The sequence below is a fragment of the Nycticebus coucang genome, chromosome 9 (genome assembly GCF_027406575.1).
Source record: "Nycticebus coucang isolate mNycCou1 chromosome 9, mNycCou1.pri, whole genome shotgun sequence".
Taxonomy (NCBI): Eukaryota; Metazoa; Chordata; class Mammalia; order Primates; family Lorisidae; genus Nycticebus; species Nycticebus coucang.
This window is the reverse complement of record NC_069788.1, coordinates 107,657,799-107,679,787: the sequence shown is the minus strand read 5'-3', so window position 1 is coordinate 107,679,787 and position 21,989 is coordinate 107,657,799. Positions and strand designations below refer to the sequence as shown.

At 39.6% G+C, this 21,989-nt stretch overlaps 1 protein-coding gene across 1 annotated transcript in view; it reads right to left on the bottom strand.

Moving 5' to 3' along the window:
- The window catches only part of ALKBH1 (alkB homolog 1, histone H2A dioxygenase), a 53,386-nt gene that overhangs the window by 22,001 nt on the left and 9,396 nt on the right, over positions 1–21,989 (bottom strand). The window contains exon 3 of the mRNA XM_053603036.1: positions 18,159–18,321. Within this exon, the coding sequence (XP_053459011.1) occupies positions 18,159–18,321 (163 nt within the window). The remainder of the gene's footprint in view (positions 1–18,158; positions 18,322–21,989) is intronic.

Below are 21,989 nucleotides of genomic sequence, written 5' to 3'. Positions count from 1 at the left end.
GAAATTAAATACTTTAATGACATTCACATGTTGAAGAAATTTGTCTAACTAAACCAGTTCTCCAAGATATTCTCAGACCTATCCTCCATAATGACCAGCGCAATCCTCCACCACAAAAGTAAACTCCACTCAGAAACTTTTGATCAAATTCCAACTTCCACAGTGGCAAAAGTATTAAAAATGTCCACTGGACTTTCAAAAAACTCAATACCCAAAATTCTACCAGGCTTATCAATATTTACAATTAATATGAATGGCTTAAACTGCCCTCTAAATAGGCACAGGTTGGCTGACTGGATACAAAAACTCAGGCCTGATATCTGCTCCATACAGGAATCTCATCTGACCTTAAAAGATAAATATAGACTCAGAGTGAAGGAATGGTCATCTATATTTCAGGCAAATGGAAATCAGAAAAAAGCAGGCATTGCAATTTTATTCACAGATGTAATAGGCTTTAAACCAACAAAAGTAAGGGAAGATAAGGATGGTCACTTCATATTTGTTAAGGGTAACACTCAACATTATGAGATTTCACTTATTAACATTTATGCACCCAACCAGAATTCGCCTCAATTTATGAGACAGACGCTAACAGACATGAGCAACTTGATTTCCTCCAGCTCCATAATAGTCAGAGATTTTAACACTCCTTTGGCAGTGTTGGATAGATCCTCCAAAAAGAAGCTAAGCAAAGAAATTTTAGACTTAAACACTCAACAGTTGGATTTAACAGACATCTACAGAACATTTCATCCTAACAAAACTGAATATAAATTCTTCTCATCAGCCCATGGAACATACTCCAAAATTGATCACATCTTAGGTCATAAGTCTAACCTCAGCAAAAAGAATAGAAATTATTTCTTGCATCTTCTCGGACAATCATGGAATAAAAGTTGAACCCAATAATAAGAGGAATCTGCACATTCACACAAAAACATGGAAACTAAATAACCTTATGATGAAGAACAGCTGGGTCGTACATGAGATTAAGAAGGAAATTAACAAATTTTTGTAACAAAACGACAATGAAGACACGAATTATCAGAACCTTTGGGATACCGCAAAGGCAGCCCTAAGAGAGAAATTTATAGCACTGCAAGCCTTCCTCAAAAGAATGAAAAGAGAGGAAGTTAACAACTTAATGGGACATCTCAAGCAACTGGAAAAGGAAGTACATTCCAATCCCAAACCCAGCAGAATTAAATGAAATTGAAAACAAAAAGATTATATAACAGATCAATAAATCAAACAGTTGGTTTTTAAAGAAGAAAAACCAATAAAATAGATAAACCTTTGGCTAACCTAACCAGGAAAAAAAAAAAGAGTAAAATCTCTAATTTCATCAAGCAGAAATGGTAAAGACAAAATAACAACAGACTCCTCAGAAATTAAAAAAATCCTTAATGAATATTACAAGAAACTCTATTCTCAGAAATACGGAAATCTGAAGGAAATAGACCAATACTTGGAAGCACGCCACCTTCCTAGACTTAAGACAGGACGAAGTGGAAATGTTGAACAGGCCTATATCAAGTTCTGAAATAGCATCAACTATACAAAATCTCCGTAAAAAGAAAAGCCCAGGACCAGTGGCTTCACATCAGAATTCTACCAAACCTTTAAAGAGGAACTAGTACCTATATTTACTCAACCTTTTTCAAATACAGAAAAAGAAGGAATACTACCCAGCACATTCTATGAAGCAAACATCACCTTGAACCCCAAACCAGGAAAAGACCCAACAAGAAAAGAAAAGTATAAACCAATATCACTAATGAATATAGATGCAAAAATATTCAACAAGATCCTAACAAACAGAATCCAGCAACACATCGAACAAATTATACACCATGACCAAGTGGGTTTTATCCCAAGGTCTCAAGGCTGGTTCAACATACGTAAATCTATAATTCATCACATAAACAAATTAAAAAACAAAGACCATATATATGATTCTCTCAATTTATGTAGAAAAAGCTTTTGATCCTTTCATGATCAGAACACTTAAGAAAACGGGTATAGAAGGGACATTTCTTAAACTGATAGAGCCCATCTACAGCAAACCCACAGCCAATATTGTATCGAATGGAGTTAAACTGAAATCATTTCCACTCACATCAGGAACCAAGCAAGGTTGCCCACTGTCTCCACTGCTTTTTAACACTGTAATGGAAGTCTTAGCCATTGCAATTAGGCAAAAAAAGGCGATCAAGGGTACCCACATAGGGTCACAAGAGATCAAACTTTCACTCTTTGCAGATAATTTGATTGTATATCTCAAAAACACCAGGGATTCTACTACAAAACTCTTAGAAGTGATCAAGGAATACAGCAGTGTCTTAGTTTACAAAATCAACACTCATAAATCCGTAGACTTTATATATACCAACAATAATCAAGCTGAAAAAACAATCAAGGGCTCTATTTTGTTCACAGTAGTGCCAAAGTAGATAAAATATTTGGGAGTTTACCTAACAAAGGATGTGAAAGATCTCTATAAAGAGAACTATGAAACTCTAAGAAAAGAAATAGTGGAAGAAATTAACAAATGGAAAAACTACCATGCTCATGGCTGGGAAGAATCAACATTGTTAAAATGTCCATACTACCCAAAGCGATATACAATTTTAATGCAATTTCTAGTAAAGATTCACTGTCATACTTTAAAGATCTCGAAAAAATAATACTTTGTTTTATATGGAATCAGAAAAAACCTCGAATAGCCAAGACATTACTCACTAATAAAAACAAAGGAGGAATCACACTACCAGACCTCAGACTATACTGTAAATTGATAGTGATCAAAACAGCATGGTACTGGCACAAAAACAGAGAGGTAGATGTAGCGAACAGAATAGAGAACCAAGAGATGAACCCAGCTACTTACCGCTATTTGATCTTTGACAAGCTTATTAAAAACATTCAGTGGGGAAAAGATTCCCTATTTAACAAGTGGTGCTGGGTGAACTGGCTGGCAACCTGCAGAAGACTGAAACTGGACCCATACCATTCACTATTAAGTAAGATAGACTCTCACTGGAGTAAAGATTTAAACTTAAGACATGAAACTATAAAAATACTAGAAGAAAGCGCAGGGAAAATACTTGAACAAATAGGCCTGGGCAAATATTTTATCAGGAGGATCCACTGCAACTACTGGGCAATTGAAGCAACACCAAAAATAGATTACTCGGACATGATCAAACTAAAAAGCTTCTGCACAGTCAAGAATACAGTAAGTAAAGCAAGCAGACAGCCCTCAGAATAGAAGATATTTGCAGATTATGTCTCTGACAAAGGTTTAATAACCAGAATCCACAGAGAACTCAAACATATTAGCAAGAAAAGAAGAAGTGATCCCATCTCAGGCTGGGCAAGGGACTTGAAGAGAAACTTCTCTGAAGACAGGTGCATGGCCTATAGACATATGAAAAAATGCTCATCATCCTTAATCATCAGAGAAATGTAAATCAAAACTATGTTGAGATATCATCTAACTCCAGTAAGATCAGCCCACATCACAAAATCCCCAAACCAGAGATTTTGGCGTGTATGTGGAGAAAAGGGAACACTTCTACACTGTTGGTGGGAATGCAAACTAATACGTTCCTTTTGGAAAGATGTTTGGAGAACACTTAGGGATCTAAAAATAGACCTGCCATTCGATCCTACAATTCCTCTACTAGGTATATATCCAGAAGACCAAAAATCACATTATAACAAAGATATCTGTACCAGAATGTTTACTGCAGCCCAATTCATAATTGCTAAGTCATGGAAGAAGCCCAAGTGTCCACTGACCCACGAATGGATTAATAAATTGTGGTATATGTATACCATGGAATATTATGCAGCATTAAAAAAAGATGGAGACTTAACCTCTTTCACGTTTACATGGATGGAGCTGGAACATATTCTTCTTAGCAAAGTATCTCAAGAATGGAAGAAAAAGTATCCAATGTATTCAGCCCTACTATGAACTCAATTATAGCCCAAGAATATGGGGAAAGAGGATAGGGAGGGGAGGGGGGAGAGGATGGGTGAGGGAGGGTGATCTCACACCTACGGTGCATCTTACAAGGATACATGTGAAATTATTAAATGTAGAACACAAATGTCTTAACACAATAACTAAGAAAATGACGTGAAGGCTACGTTAACCTGTTTGATGAAAATATTTCAAATTGTATATAAAACCACCACACTGTACCCCATGACTGCATTAATGTACACAGCTATGATTTAATTCAAAAGAAAAAAATGAAAAATTGAGGCAAGAGGAGTGTTTGAGCCCAAGAGTTTGAGGTTACTGTGAGCTATGATGCCACAGCATTCTACCCAGGGCGACAAGTAAGACCTCTGTCAAAAAAAAAAAAAAAAAAAAGCTAACAAAATATTTTCAGTTAGGTCTGCTAAAAGTAGGGTGTGATTGCTCATAGTTATTACTATCTCTATAATGATAGGAGCTTTCAGAATTGTAGGTTGGGGGAAAAAAGTTTAGAAAAATATAGTATACAGTACAATAAAAAATTACTGGTTTAACACTACTTCTTTAACTCTATATAATATAGCTTAGATAACTGAGGCTTAGATAACAATTAAGGCACCATGTAATTGATTTGGTTTCTGACATACCCTTGCTCAAACCACAGGAGGTTTCTGTAAAAGAAAGAGGTACCCTTTCTGCAATTACATCTTGTCTGATCAAATCTATGTGATTAACTACTCTTTTTCTAAAGAAGCAGCTTGTTTGGTTCACCTCTAAATATCCAAACATACAAGAATGTTAGTCCTAATCATTTCAGATAATTTCTATGTAATTTACATCATTAATCAATCAAAAATATTTTTCGGTCTAAAACCTATGGCTGTTAAAAAAATTAGATTCATTTAAGGAATTTATATTCTGCTAGGAGGTGACACATATAAGAATGAAAAGTTTAAGTGGATATGAAAGGAAAATTCAAGGCAGCATAAAGTCTTGTGCTGAACTGAATAACACAGACACTGGAGAGCTCAAAGTCAGCTGTTGAATCAGTTACGGCTTCATAGCAGAGTGGTGACTGAGCTCAGCACTGAAGAACAGCCAGCATTTAAATAGAGAAGGATACAATAGGCGATGAGGACACAAAGCATGAACAAAAGCAAAGGATTTATTAGAGACTCACACTGTTAGTGGCACTCACCTTAATGTCGAAGGAGAGTTTACAGAATAAAGGCTACCTGTCACAGAGTTTACATTCTAAGAGGAATAGCACAACATATACTTACATCAAGACCAGTAGATAAAAGGAATGGACAAACACTGATTTATTTAGGACAGGTGTACAGAAAAGAGACACAGAATACTTGACTGAAGGTGTGCTTACAAAGACAGTCCCTGGCAGGCATTTGGAAGTTGGATTTGGGGAGGGTTCATATCAGGATTTGGAGCCAGTAAGACTGGCTCACAGTACCTCAACTGTTTGCACAAAGATGTTTCTGATGAACACCTGTTTTCCTTCCCAGAGTATGGTATATTGGTATGTGACAGGCAGAGACTGGTTATGAGATAAGCCCCTAGTAAAATTCTGGATGTGGAGCTTCTTTGGTGCCTTTCAGATTTTGTCACAGCCCGTTATCCCATCTTGTGAGATGGAAGCTTGCACCTGGCCTTCCTTGGACTTTGCTCCATGTGCCTTTTCTCTTTGCTGGTTTTGCATTTTATACTTTCACTGTAATGAGTCTTTTTTTTTTTTTTTTTTTTTTTTGTAGAGACAGAGTCTCACTGTACCGCCCTCGGGCAGAGTGCCGTGGCGTCACACGGCTCACAGCAACCTCCAACTCCTGGGCTTTTTTTTTTTAATGTAGAGACAGAGTCTCACTTTATAGCCCTCGATAGAGTGCTGTGGCATCACACAGCTCACAGAAACCTCCAACTCCTGGGCTTCAGCGATTCTCTTGCCTCAGCCTCCCAAGTAGCTGGGACTATAGGCGCCCGCCACAACGCCCGGCTATTTTTTGGTTGCAGTTCAGCTGGGGCAGGGTTTGAACCCGCCACCCTCCATATATGGGGCTGGCGCCTTACCGACTGAGCCACAGGCGCTGCCCCACTGTAATGAGTCTTATCTGTGGGAACAACTATATGCTGAGTCCTGGAGTCCCAGCAAATCGTCAAACTTGAGTATAGTCTTATGATCTACCCCTAGACACAACAGGAGACAGACAACTAACAATCCAGGGTAAAAAATATGTAAGGTGCCAGGTGTGGTGGTTCATGCCTGTAAACCCAGCCCTTGGGAGGCCAAGATGGTGGACTGCCTGAACTCACGAGTTCGAGACCAGCCTGAGCAAGAGTGAGACCTGGTCTCTAAAAAAATAGCTAGGCGTTGTGGTGGGTGCCTATAGTCCCAGATACTTGGGAGACTGAAGCAAGAGGATGACTTGAACCCAAGAGTTGGAGGTTGCTGTAAGCTAAGACGCTACAGCGCTCTACTGAGGGTGACCAAGTGAGACTCTGCCTCAAAAAAAAAAAAAAAAAAAAGGTAAGGTTTGGCACTAACCACAACTAGCCAATCTAAATAATGATTATGTGAATAACAACCATGCAATATTTAGTATCTGTGTGTAAAAACTAATAATAATATAATACAGTTATTAACACAACTTGAATTCTATCAATGTTTATTCAGCTGAAAGTACAAATAAAAGCTCTCCCTAATGTTCTCTGTTCTATTTTAGTAGCCTAAGATAGAAATATAAATGAATGTAATCTCTAAGACAGAGGAAATTGCTGTTGAAGGAAAGAATAATGATTTTATGGATATTGGAGATATGTGTTTTCAAGGTGGGGAAAGAGGAAGATGTGGAGGTCAGTCCCAAACAGATAGTGCCTGAGTATGGCAAAGAGAAAAGCTGTAGAGAAAGCTTTTATAGAACCTATCTGTACCCCAATCAGTTTTTGCCCAGGGGTTCTCAAACTTCAATGTGCATCAGAATCATCGGCAGGGGTTCTCAAACTTTTTAAACAGGGGGCCAGTTCACTGTCCCTCAGACCGTTGGAGGGCCGGACTATAGTTTAAAAAAAAAAACACTATGAACAAATTCCTATGTGCACTGCACATATCTTATTTTGAAGTAAAAAAACAAAACAGGAACAAATACAATCACACCACCGCATGTGGCCTGCGGGCCATAGTTTAAGGACCCCTGAGGGTTTGTTAAAACTCATATGGATGGGTCCAGACCTACAAATTCTGATTCAGTAGACCTGAACTGGGCCTAAAAACATGCATTTCAAATAAGTTCTCAAATGATGCTAATACTGCTGGTCCATGGACCACATTTTGAGAACCACTATTCTGGCCAAAACTAAAAAAACAAAACAAAATACCCTGCATCTTTTTCCAGCTAAATAACAGATCATTTTACTCTTAGTGAAGAATCCATCCTGTTGTATCAAAACAAGACATCTGAAATAGTACAGATAATAATGCAGGTTTGGAAATAATTCAGAAGATGATAGTGTATTAGACAATTGATATGGCCCCAAGAAACTGCTTTTCCATCAAACAATTCAGTATAATATTCTCTATGAATGGGGCATACATTATAATTAACATAGGTTTACAGTGTTATTAAAATTATCAAAATTACAGCAATAAGAATGAATATAACTATCCTGTACTATACCTCTTGTAACTTAGTTCTTTTATTAAGAAATCAAAAAAACATCTCTTTCCTACTAGTGACATAGTTAAGTAACACTAAAAGAAAAGCTTTGAGCTTATAGCAGAGGACTAGTCCAAGGACATAACAGAAGCATTACTTTTAAAGGCATTAAGCCCAGTCCTCATCATGAAAAGAAAAAAGAACAGTTTACAAATTGCTTAAGGGGTGGTGCCTGTGGCTTAGTGAGTAGGGCGCCAGTCCCATATACAGAGGGTGGTGGGTTCAAACCCAGCTCTGGCCAAACTGCAACAAAAAAAAATAGCCGGGCATTGTGGCGGGCGCCTGTAGTCCCAGCTACTCGGGAGGCTGAGGCAAGAGAATTGCCTAAGCCCAGGAGTTGGAGGTTGTTGTGAGTTGTGACGCCACGGCATTCTACCAAGGGCGATAAAGTGAGACTCTGAGGGTGGCCCTATGGCTCAAAGGAGTAGGGCGCCAGTACCATATGCTGGAGGTGGCAGGTTCAAAACCCAGTCCTGGCCAAAAACTGCAAAAAAAAAAAAAAAAAAAAAAAGTGTAGAAATAGTTCACCTTTATGCCATGACAGCAAAGAAAGGAGAACTTCAGTTGATTTCTCTCTTTTTTTTTTTTTTTGAGACAGAGTCTCCTTTTTGTCACCCTTGGTAGAGTGCTGTGATGTCACAGCTCACAGCAACCTCATCATCTTGGGCTCAAGTGATTCTCTTGCCTCAGGCTCCCAAGTAGCCAGGACTACAGTCACCTGCCACAACGCCTGCCTATTTTTTTGGTTGCAGCTGCCACTGTTGTTTAGTGGGCCAGGGCTAGATTCGAACCCACCAGCTCAGGGGTATGTGGCTGGTGCCCTAGCCACATGAGCCACAGGCGCCGAGCTGGGCTGTTCTCTTTTAAAACCTGATTTGTCCAAAAGGAGGGCAAGGAGGATTGGGGCCAATGAAGCTCCCATATCCACCTTGAAGAATGCAGGAAATACAATGCACCTAATAAATCTTTATCTAATTATCCAAGAGAATGTTTTCAAGCAAACATGACTCTAATTATAAGGTTTTACTACAAAAAGAAACCTGGTCCATGGCTTAGTTCCTGTCACAGGCAAGTGTCTTACATAAGTGCTGGCATTTCTCTCAGCAATCATGTTCTAAAGCATTGCTTTCAACAACCCTAACTGGGTGGCAATGAACTCCTGTCCTGCTTAACTACTCTTTATATATGGTGGATAGTCTGGGTGCCACAACTGAGCACTGGTCTTGTCTTGTCTTTCTTATTTTTTTTGGAGACAGAGTCTCACAGCTCACACCAACTTCAAACTCTAGGGCTTAAGTGATTCTTCTGCCTCAGCCTCCCAATTAGCTGGAACCATAGGTGCCCACCACAATGCCCAGCTATTTTTTGGTTGCAGTTGTCATTATTGTTTAGCTGGCCTGGGCAGGGTTCAAACCCGCCAGCCTCGTTGTATGTAGCCAGCGCCGTAACCACTACACTACAGGCGCCAAGCCAAGCCTTGTCTTTTCTTTCTTGCCTGCAAGGGATATTAGTGAATCACCATGAAACTAATGACAGAATAAAGTCCGAAGGTTTATGATAAAAACCTTCAAAATACTACTGCAGATATATATATATATTTTTCAATTATTTTTAACTGGGAATTGTGTTTTTGATAACTTTTTTTTTCTTCTTTTGAGAGTTTCTGTCCTCTGAGTTGAGAGCCATGGCCTCAGCCTAGCTCATAGCAACCTCAAACACCTGGGCTCAAGTGATTCTCCTGGCTCAGCCTCCCAAGTAGCTGGGACTACAGGCGCCCACCACAATGCCCAATAGTTCTTCTACTTTTAGTAGAGATGGGGTCTCGTTCTTGCTCAGGCTGTTCTCCTGAGCTGAAGGCATTCTTGGGCCTTGGCCTCCTAGAGTGCGAGGATTATAGGTGTGAGCCACGGCCTTCTTCCTTTCCAATTCTCTCATTTCCAGTGAACCTGAACTTCAATCTCCTATCCCTGAGAAAACCCCCCCCCCTTTTTTTTTTCTTTTTTTTTGTAGAGACAGAGTTTCACTTTATGGCCCTCGGTAGAGTGCCGTGGCCTTACACAGCTCACAGCAACCTCCAACTCCTGGGCTTAAGCAATTCTCCTGCCTCAGCCTCCCAAGTAGCTGGGACTACAGGCGCCCGCCACAGCACCCAGCTATTTTTTGGTTGCAGTTTGGCCAGGACCGGGTTTGAACCCGCCACCCTCAGTATATGGGGCTGGCGCCTTACTGACTGAGCCACAGGCGCCGCCCAGAAACCCCTTTTTTCAGTGTTTAAGTGCTTCCAGATTTGTCTCCCTTCTCAACCTGAAACTACCAATCATTGTAAATGGACATCCAATGCCACCTTAAGTGCTAACGTTATTTTGCTACCTTTCAAATGTTTAGTTTATCTGAACTTCTAGCTTCTGTTCTATACCTTCACCGTTCACCTCAACCCTTTTTATTCCCCTCTAGGTCAATGAAAAAACAAAGGACTGATCAAATGATCCAGTAAACAATTTTTTTACTCCCCCACACCTCTGAACTTATTTAAATTTTTACTTCATCCTTCCTCCTGGTTTCAGAAGTGGTACTACTTCTTTTTACTAAGGGTATTCTCTACCCATAGCATATCCTATTTCCCTGGCCCAGCCTCTGAGGTTGCTATTAACAGTCTTTCTTCTCATATTTTCAAGTCTTCCTTTGCACTTATTTCTCTTGACCTACAAACATGTTCAACACTTCCACGTAGTTAAAAAAAAAAAAGAACAAAAAACATTTTCTCATCTCTACCTCTTGTTCAGGTGACCCTGCTCATACCCCACTCCACCTCTCTCTGCCTCCATCTTTCCTTTTCTTTACAATTAAACTTTTGAAAAAAACTCCACATTTGCCATCTTCACGCCTCTCACTGCAATCTAACTTATTGACACTACTCTACTGAAACTAGTTTCTTGGTTTCCCTTACATCACTTAATTGTCAAATACTGGGCCTATTTGATATGGTTGGCCTTTCCTCTTGGGACATTTTCCCGTCTCACCCTCTAATAGTATTTCACCTGTTTTTCCTCATATCCCTCTGGCTTTTTGGTGTCCTTTCCTGCCCTGTTTTCTTTATACTATGCTGATGCTTTCCCAGGCCAATGGCCCTTGTCTGTTTTCCACAAAAAGAAAAAAAAGGGATGGGAGAAATCACATCTACTCCTACCGTTCCACTGTGGCCTTTATGTGTAACTCCCTCATCTCATTTTTTTCCTCCCCCCTCTCTTGCCTTTACTGTGTTCCTAAGCTTAGTTCCATACTTCCAAAAGCATGGTGGACATTTCCACCTGGATACTCCACAGGCACTTCAACAACATGACCCAAACTACACTATGGACAGTCTCTGTTTATTCTTCTTACCCTTCAATCCATATTTCCATTAAAAGCCTTAGTAATGGCCGGGTAAGGTGGTTCACACCTGTAATCCCAGCACGCTGCTAGGCTGTGGCAGGTGGATTGCTTGAGCTTAGAAGTTTGGGCCCCGCCTGAGTAAGAAGGAGATCCCTGTCTCTACTAAAAATAGAAAAACAAGCTGGATATCGTGGTAGACGCCTGTAGTTCCAGCAACTCGGGAGGCTCAGGTAAGAGGATAGCTTGAGCCCAGGAGTTTGAGGTTGCTGTGAGGTATGATACCACAGCACTCTACCCAAAGCCAACGGTGACAGTCTATCTCAAAAAAACAAACAAACAAAAAAACCGGCCTCAGCATTACCCTCATAAGTCACAATATTTGAATTTGTTAGGTAGAGTCCCTCTTGTAGTTATGTCCTGCACCTAAAAGGTACGCCATATACCTTACATTGTGCCCATTCAGTAGGGAATGCTTAATTTTTAACTTCATTTCTCTCACTTTTCGTAATCTTTTAGTAACCAAGCTCTATTGACGATGTCTTTTCCAAGCCTTTACCATCTTCTGCACAAATTACTAAACTGAACTGTTAATTGTTTTTCACAACAACTGTATTTTCAGTCCATTTCCCCCACTGCCACAGTATTATTTTTCTAAAGTGAAATACTAAATTTCTACTATTTATAGAATGAAGTCCTCGTTCTTTATAATCTGTCTCTAACTAGCCTATCTAGTCTCTTCTGCGTTTCCCACAGTGTCCTATCCTCCATATTTCATAGCTGTGTCTCCAACCACAGTTTTCTTACTAAAATCCTCTTCTTTCCTATTCCACTCTCAACCTACCAGATTTTTCTAACTTGCTTTTTCACTCACAGTTCTAGCCCACTTCTTCAGGGAAGTCTTTCTCCCAGAAGAAAGACCATATTATACCCCCATAGCACCCTGCAACTTCCTGTATTCAAGTATACAGTATTTAAGTGTTATAAATCCCTCACTTAAGTACTTGGATTCCTTCTTTAACAGTCTGTCCCTCAAAGGCAATGATTTTATTCTCCTTCATATCTGTCCTGGCTCAGTGCCCATAGCTCATACACTGGGCACTGACGATGTACACTGGGGTTGGCAGGTACGAACCTGGCCTGGGCCTGCTAAACAACAATGACAACTGCAACAAAAAATAGCCAGGCATTGTAATGGGTGCCTATGGTCCCAGCTACTTGGGAGAGCTGAGGCAAGAGAATCACTTAAGCCCAAGAGTTAGAGGTGGCTGTGAGCTGTGATGCCACAGCACTCTACCCAGGGCGACAGCTTGAGACTGTCTCAAAAAAAAAAAAAAAAAAATCTGTCCTAGTAGAAACTATTTTCTAAAAAATAAATGTATGCCTTTTAATACATTAATGAAAATGAGGAAAGCTACTAGACAGGTTTTAAATGATCTTTTTAAAATTCAGTATTATGTTTTGTTTTTTTACATTTTTGCTACAGGTGCCTGCCACAATGCCCAGCTATTTTTAGAGACAGCCTCACTCTAGCTCAGGCTGGTCTTGAACCCATGAGTTCAGGCGATCTCCCTGCCTCGGCCTCCCAGAGCGCTGGGATTATAGGTGTGAGCCACCACATTGGGCTCTACTTTGTATTTTTGATCTTTATTATGCCAATCTAATTTCCCTGGGTCTACTAAAATGCTGCCTTTATTTATTGAAAGGCATTTTAGTATGGTTTATGTGTAATGTCAAATAAAGAATATTTAACACTTATTTTATAGATGATCTATAAGGTCACAATCCTAAAAGTCAGTATGTCAAGAAATGGCAAATTAAACTTCTGAATTATTTACTACCTAAAAAAAAAGAAAGGAAATAGCTGAGCGTTGTGGTGGGCGCATGTAGTCCCAGTTACTTGGGAGGCTGAGGCAAGAGAATTTCTTAAGCCCAAGAGTTGGAGGTTGCTGTGAGCTGTGACACCACGGCACTCCACCAAGGGCAACAAAATAAGACTCTGCTTCTAAAACAAAAAAGAAAGAAAAAAGCTTTCACATATAAAAAACTGATACAACTCTGGGAGGCCGAGGCAGGTGGATTGCCTGAGCTCAGGAGTTCAACACCAGCCTGAGCCAGAGAGATCTGTCTCTAAAAAACACCAGGCGTTGTGGCAGGCAACTATAGTCCCAGCTAATTGGGAGGCTGAGGTAAGAGAATCACTTAAGCCCAAGAGTTTGAGGTTGCTGTCAGCTGTGAAGCCACTGCACTCAACCAAGGGCAACAAAGTGAGATTGTACCTCAAAAAACAAAACAAACAAACAAAAAACCTGCTACAAAGTATTTCATAAGCTAACAGAGAATAAAGTTAGACCGCTTTATTTAAATTTATATATTCCCTTGCCCTATTATTTAAAAGTATATTTGAATAGATAACACATAAACAAAATTCCACTTTTTTATTTTTTTTTTGTAGTTTTTGGCTGGGGCCGCGTTTGAACCCACCACCTTCTGGTATATGGGGCCGGTGCCCTACTCCTTTGAGCTACAGGAGTCGCCCAATTCCACAAATTTTTAAATTTTTATTTGGTAACTACCTTGCACTGATGAATAAAAAAAAAAAAAATCAAACAAAAAAACAACACAACCAACAAAAAACCTGCAGTCCCAGCTACTTGGGAAATTAACGTAGGAAGATTGCTTGAGCCCAGGAGTTCAAAGCCAGCCTGGGCAGCATAGTGAGACCCTGTCTCTTAAAAAAAGAAAAGAGAAAAAAAAAAAAAAGGTAAGAGGCAGCAATGGAGGCTAGTGTGGCTAGAAAAGAACCAATGGAAAAGGAATGGTAGGAAATAAGGTTAGAACGGTATCTGGGGTCAGACTACCAAGGCTTGTAGGGGATGCTAAGGACTTTAGATATTATCTAAACGTGATGGTGTTATACAACAAAGACTTGGGCCTTTGTTCCTACCTGGCTCCTGCTGATAAGACCCATTATTTTTTCTTTTAAAACAATGCTACAAGAGAGATATTTGCAACTATTTTATTCTTGTATAAGAATCTCTAGTTAAATCATTCATTTGGAACAAAACATAGAATTGGGGTGCCCTAACTCTGAACAGTTCTATTTTTTGCTTCAAAGTTCAAATATTTCTTCTTCATTTTCTAAAGTTTCTTCTTTCCTGATCATAGAATTCTAGAAAGTTAAAATTAAAAGGATCTTAGAAGTCCTTTTGTTCAGTGGCTCTCAATGTCAGAGGACATTAGGGAAGCTGATTTTAATCAGACTCTGCAGGGGAATCTTTTATTTATTTATTTATTTATTTTTTTGAGACAGAGTCTCACTATGTTGCCCTCGGTGGAATGCTGTGGCATCACAGCTCACAGCAACCTCAAACTCTTGGGCTTAAGCAATTCTCTTGCCTCAGCATCCTGAGCAGCTGGGATTACAGGACACCCGCCACAACACGAGGCTATTTTTTGGTTGCAGTTGTCATTGTTGTTTACACGCCCAGGCCGGGCTTGAACCCACCAGCCTTGGTGTATGTGGTTGGCACCCTATTCCCTGAGCTATGGGCGCCAAGCCCTGGGGAATCTTTTTGAACAACAGATCTTCTCCCTTCCTGACAGACTCTGGGAAAGTAGGGAGAGATGCCATATACTGTCCACACAATTCTGAATGAGCACAATTCAACTACCATGAATGGCTTATCCAGTCTAATACCTTCATTTCCTATACGAGGAAACTGAAATACGTATCACATACTGACAGAACCAGAAGTAGGGCCCTAATTGATTTTCAATGCCGCCAGCACAACGTCTGAGGGTATCAATTTCTTCCAACCCCTGACAACATAAGGTATGACCACTGCATTTTTTATTTTTGCTAATTTATCATTTATTCATTTAAAAATGAATCTCAACATTGTTTGCAGGGTGATTTATTATAGAGATTCATCTGAGCTATCTTAGCAGATAGCTGGGATTTCTGCAGTCATATATCAGAAGGAAAAAAAATCAATTATTTGAAAACACAGGCTGGTTTAATAACAGTAAGTTCTCTTTGACTAATTTCACTCAATCATCACCTTCCTTTACTTTGCTTTCTGTTCCAAAGATGACACTACTAAAAGCTTAATATTGCTCCTGCCTATACCTTAACCTATAGACTAAGAAGGCTTTTAAAGGAAAACCAATGAAATTTAGTTCTCTTTTCCCCTTTCAACTTAAGAAAATCTATTCTCCCCTGTTAGAATCAACATGACAATTTCTGAAAATCTATTCTCCCCTGTTAGAATCAACATGACAATTTCTGAAAAATAGGCTCACTTAAGACCAAATAGAACACAAAAGTTGGTACAATAGTTTCAATAGGCAATGTTCTAAGGAATTCTCACATTATCCATTTAATCCTCACGCTATTCAATAACAAAAGGCCTGTTATGAGGCACAGAAAGGTTAAGAAATTTGCTCAAGGTTGCACAGCTATGAAGTGGCAGAGCCAGGATTTGAACAGAGGCAGTCTGACCCCATAACTGATTCTCTACATCATTAAACTCTATAATCTGGCCCTGACCCACCTTTCCCACATCATATTTTGCCAATCACACCCATGACTCTTAGGAAGTGTTTTCCACAAACTACCCTAAACCCAGCCACTTAAGTGACCATTCCCACTATATCTTTTAAACTATCCCTGTACGTGCCAAATTGTATGTAATTACCTGTTTATATGTCTCCTGTCTTCAACTGAACTATAAACTTCTTGAAGACAGGAACTGATTAACTGTTTTTAGATCTCTAACACTCAAGCACAGTATCTGACACATAGCAGAAACTCACTAGGCATCTGTTGAATAAACATATGAACGCACACATCCAGCATTCCTGTTTCCCAGAGCTTATTCTGTCTTAAATATTATATCTTTGTGCAGGCTGCTTTCTCAACCCAAAATAGCCTCCTTTCTTTTCTGACTGGCAAACCCTTAATCTCCCCATCCTCGATCATTTTTAAAGACCATTTCAAATGAGCAGAGGAAAAAATGAGGAAGATAAACCCAATTAAAAAAAAATTTTTTTCTTTGACCATCTACTTTGCCTCGAAAAATTATTTCTTCCTCTGTGCTCTCACGGTGTTTTATTTCTCCCTCAATACAAACATTAATCTTTAACATTATCTGTATTTTTCTGTACATCTCCCCAATGTGAACATTAATGACCTGATGACCCATTTGCTCAAGGTTGCATCTCACCCACCTCATTAGACTGTGCTGAGGGGCCTCAGCTTGTCACTCACACAGCAGGTGGGAGGTGGGCACAGCCCCAGCTTTGCTCAACTTGGAATTTTTAGTGGGCCTCAGAGACACTCTAGTGAGTGCTGGGAAGAGACTTTGTGGAGAGTTAGATAGCCATGTGTGCAGGGAGAGTTAGGGAGGAAGACTGAATGAAGTAGGGCTCCTGGGAGACGAAGGGCTGGGGAATGACAGGGATCTGTCCCTGAAGCCTGTAAGACAGAAAAGGGAGTCTAATTCCTGAGTTTTCCATTTCTCAGCACCTCCTGAGGCTTGGCCGCATCCCCACAGTGTTTTTCTTTCTTTCTTTCTTTTTTTTTTTTTTGAGACAGAATCTCACTATGTCGCCTTCGGTGGAGTGCTGTGGTGTCACAGCTCACAGCAACCTCAAATTCTTGGGCTTAAGCAATTCTCTTGCCTCAGCCTCCCAAGTAGCTGGAACTACAGGCACCCGCCACAATGCCTGGCTATGTTTTATTGCAGTTGTCATTGCTGTTTAGCTGGCCTGGGCCGGTTTCAAACCTGCCAGCCTTGGTGTATATAGCTGGTGCTGTAACCACTGTGCTATGGGCATCGAGCCCCCCACAGTGTTTTTCTAAACCCCATTATAATTTTTTTCTTTTTAAACAGGTCTATCTCTGTTCCCTGGGATAGAATGCAGTGGCAACATCATAGCTCATTACAACCCCAAATTACTGGGCTCAAATGATCCTCCTGCCTCAGCCTCGCAAATGGCTGGGACTACAGGTACACACAACACTGCCTAGGTAAGTTTTCTATTTCTTATAGAGATGGAGTCTTGCTATATTGCCCAGGTTAGTCTTAACTCCTGGCCTCAAGTGATCCTCCCACCTTTACCTCCCAAATTACTAGGATTATAGGTGTTAACCATTGCATCTGGCTTACTTTCCGAGCTCTGTTACAATTATTTCTGTAGACACTGAGTTTCTGCCAGAGTAAGCATTCTTGAGGACAGCAAAGGATATCTTTATGTTGATATCTCCAATGCCTAGCATCGCACCTGGCATTGGAGATATCAACAATATTGACCTTCAATAAATATCAGCGGTATGAATAAATGTTGAAACAACATGAAGGCACAAATATTAGTACTTCTCATGAGAAGCAACTGACCTATCATAAAACAGCTGGTAGCACTGACTATACCTGAAAGAGAAGTAAAGAGCTTTCATTGTAACTTTTTCCTTTCTTCAAAGAACTCCCTTTAGGTACAAAAAGAGAGGTTCAATGTCCATAGCTCAGAGGTTAGGGCACCGGCCATATACACTGGGCCTGGCAGGTTGTTTAACAGGGCCTGTTAAACAACAATGACAACTACAACAAACCAAAAAATAGCTGGGCATTGTGGCAGGCGCCTGTAGTTCCAAGTACTTGGGAGGCTGAGGCAAGAGAATCTAAGCTTAAGCCTAAGATTTTGAGATTGCTGTGAGCTGTGACGCCACCACACTTCACCAAGGGTGACACACTGAGACTCTAAAAAAAAAAAAAAAAAAAAAGAGACAAGTAGAAGCTGAATGAAAATGGATCATCTAATGATTAATGAGGATAAACTCAATATGTACACTATGATAAGCAAATCTTTAAAAAGGGATCTCAATTTAATCTAACTGCCAAAACATTTCCAAATGTTCCTTGGGAAAGAATAAAACTGAATTATATTTACTTGAAAATAATGAGGCAGGGAAAAACTGGCCACTTTCACTACATTATTACGCAATAGCTCCTTCAAAATCTGTGATGATCTTAGCTGAATATTAACACTTGATTCTGATTGATAAGACTTACCTCAGGAACTCTTTGCTCTGTTCCCACAGATCTTGGGTCTCTTCTCTAGCCATGTGTTTGTCCAGGTTACATACATTAGGTTTTTGGGAATAATACTTCAGGCACTGCTTCACCCAGTGCCACTGGTAACCAGGGAGGAAGGGATTTGAGATAAAAATAAATCCTATAAAAAGATGGGTGGAAAAAAAGGAGAGAGGAAAATTCTCCATCAGTTAGATCATTTCTTTTTGACATCCTTATATCCAACTATTCTGGTTTTTACTCCTTATATTCTTTTGGTTGTACTTTTTTTTTTTTTTTTTTTGAGACAGAGTCTCATTTTGTCACCCTTGGTAGAGTGCCACAGCATCATAGTTCAGAGCAACCCCAAACTCTTTGGCTTAAGTGATTCTCTTGCCTCAGCTTCCCCAGTAGCTGGGACTACAGGTGCCCACCACAATGCCAGGCTATTTTTAGAGGAGAGGTCTCGATCTTGTTCAGGTTTGTCTCAAATCTGTGAGCTCAGGCAACCCACCCACCTCAGCTTCCCAGAGTACTAGGATTACAGGGGTGAGCCAGGGCACCTAGTCATGATTTTTTATTTTCTTTAGTAAAAGGCAAAAGATTTATTCAGTCTAAAGAGAAACCAGAGTACTGGTTATGTTTTAAGTTAATGCAAAACTAAGTTGTTTTGTTTTTTTTGTAGAGACAGAGTCTCACTTTATCGCCCTTGGTAGTGCTGTGGCGTCACACAGCTCACAGCAACCTCCAACTCCTGGGCTTAGGCGATTCTCTTGCCTCAGCCTCCCGAGTAGCCGAGACTACCGGCGCCCGCCACAAACGCCCAACTATTTTTTTGTTGCCGTTTGGCTGGGGCCAGGTTTGAACCTGCCACCCTCAGTATATGGGGCCAGCGCCCTACTCACTGAGCCACAAGCACCGCCCTGCAAAGCTAAGTTTTGATGAATATTAGACATCCACTGTGACACAAATGTCTTTTGCTTTCTAAGTTATTCTCAAGAGAAATAAATATTCTACAAGGTTAACTGTCAGTTGTGTTACCCCAAAGCAAACTTTAGAACTGAAAGCACCAAAGTCCACCCTCTAATTTTTACCAGGTCTTGACATTTTAGAGTCATCTAAGACTTTATCTCCCTAGTTCATTTATTATAGGCACAGAAGGCTGAGACCTTATATTCAATTTAACTATAGTTTTGAAAATCATCATCTAATGAATGGCATGCTGGTTATTAATCTATTTTCTTTCAGTTTCAAATCCACTGTTACCCATTTGGGTTATAATATGGGGCTGAGACCCTGCCAACCTGTGCCTATAGGGGGCAGTAATGGTAGACCGGAAGGCAGAAGTTGGTTCTAATGTATTTTTTCCATAGTTTTATTATTATGTCCTTTCCTCACAAGTCTAAATCCCAGTTCCATGTGGTCCCTCTTCTAAGCTTCTAAATAACCCCATGCTCTTCTGTCAGTCATAGGGGTACAGCTGCTTCCTGCAATTACAACCTCTGAACTAGCTCAGTGTACCTTCTTTTTAGTCTTTTCAGCTTTTTCTAACATCTGACTAATTATTTTTTACATTATGTTATTTCAGTTAAAATAATTGGTGATATCTGAATCCTGACTGATAACAGGAAAGAAAAATTGTATTCAAGTCTTCTCAGTGTGTGTTAGAAAAACCTTTGTGACCTTGACAGCAACCTAACCTCACTTTTTTCCTCTGAAAAGATGAATAATAATATTTAACTGGAATCCTATGCAGTTGGAAAGACTCATTCATCTATCAAACATTCAACCAGCACACACTATGTACCAGTCATCATCTTAAGAATTAGAGATAAAGAAATAAAAAACTTGGGCAGTGCCTGTGGCTCAAAGGAGTAGGGCACTGGCCCCATATGCCAGAGGTGGCAGGTTCAAAGCCAGCCCTGGCCAAAAACTGCAAAAAAAAAAAAAGAAATGAAAAACTTTGGAGAAAGGACAGTGAAGATAGTCATATAGGTAACTTCTTTTTTTAAAGCCTAGCTATGAAAGAAAACAAAGGCTAAGGATGAGTAAGGAATTAAAGAGGAGAGTTTATGGCTTTAAGGATTGACATGCTTATAGATTGTGAAAAAAGAGCCGGCAGAGAAGAACTGGTTGGAAATAAAAAAGAAGAAAGGAGCAGAACAAGGTCTTGAAAGCTGCAAGACATAAGGAAGGTGAGATCAAGAGGGCAAACCACCTCTAAGACAGTGGTTCTCAACCTTCCTAATGTCACGAGCCTTTAATACAGTTCACGACCCACAGGTTGAGAACCGCTGCTCTAAGATTAGAGAATGAGAACATTTTCTTGTAAATTGGAGGCCACTAGAAGCTGAAGGGGTTTGTGCCTGATGGACTATTTTCCCAATCAGATAAATAAATAGCAAGGCCACCTCAGGAAGATGGAGCATGGTTGAGCAGGGTCCTGAGAAACAAGAAGGAATCAATGAAATTATACAAAAGGCAATCAGTCTATGTAAGTGTAATGTCCGCCATGTATGCAAAAGGAATACTAAGAACAGACAAACAGGCTAAAGTGTACTTAAGGATTTCTGAATCAAATGCTGGCTATAATCTGCAGGTGTTCAACTGCTGGCTGGACTCCGGATCTAGTATAGATCAGAGGTGAGCAACTTTAAGCTCTGAACATTATTTGATCTCTTTAGCACTCAACTCTGTCACTGTGGCAGGAAAGTAGCCATAGGACAGTAAGTAAATAAATAAGCATGGCTGTATTCCAATAAAACTGATTACAAAGACAGGTGGGGGGCTGTTTGTTAACTCTTAGTCTAGACTATTAACCAAGGCAGCACTACGTGTGACAATGTCCTTAGGGAGAATTACTTTGGATAACAGACAGTAAAGATACTGGGCTAAAGCTAAAACAAAAATAACTTTGTTATTACTAATTATGATGAAACTACTCTTCCTTTCTTCTCTTTGGCATATAACTTAGACACAGAATAATTATGAAATTTAATAACAGTGATTAATGATAAATGTTTATTCCCAAGTCATTAATTATGGTAGTTGTTAAAAACTGAATGTGTACCAAGTACCAGCCATTGTGAAAGCAACCTTATGCTAATCTCATTAATCTTCAATGATTCCATGAAAAAGTTATTAATCCAATTTTGCAAATAAGAGAACAGAAGTTCAGAGAGGTAACTCAGCTTCACTGATTCATCCCTCTCTCCTGGCTGACCTTGTGGCCAATAGCACACATTTGGGAAGTAACAACAAAGTTGAGTTTATGCCCATGAACGAGCAAAACTAATAAGCCCACATAGGCAACAAACGCATGTTCTTTGCATTATAAATACAAGGCTCTACTAATTGAAGGTCACAAAGATTTATACCTGTATTCTCTTCTAAAAATATTACAGTTTTTGCTCTATTTTCAGTTTATTTTATATATGATGTAAGTTATGAGTCTAAATTAATTTTTTTGCATGTGGATATCCAGTTGTCTTAGCATTTTGTTGAAAAGACTGTAATCTCCATTACTGAATCGTCAAAAATCAAGATCAATTAGGTACCAGAGGATGGGAAGGATAGTGGGAAGGAGGGGATAAAGTAGGGATAATTAATGGACACAAAAAATAGACAGAATGAACAATATTTAATAACACAACAAAGTGACTACAATCAATATTGAATTAGGGTATATTTCAAAATAACTAAAAGAGTGGAATTATAATGTTCCTAACACAAAGAAATGATAAATACCTGAGGTGATGAATATTCTATTTACCCTGATTTAATTAATTTAAGTTATATGACTATATTAAAACATCACATGTACCCTATAAA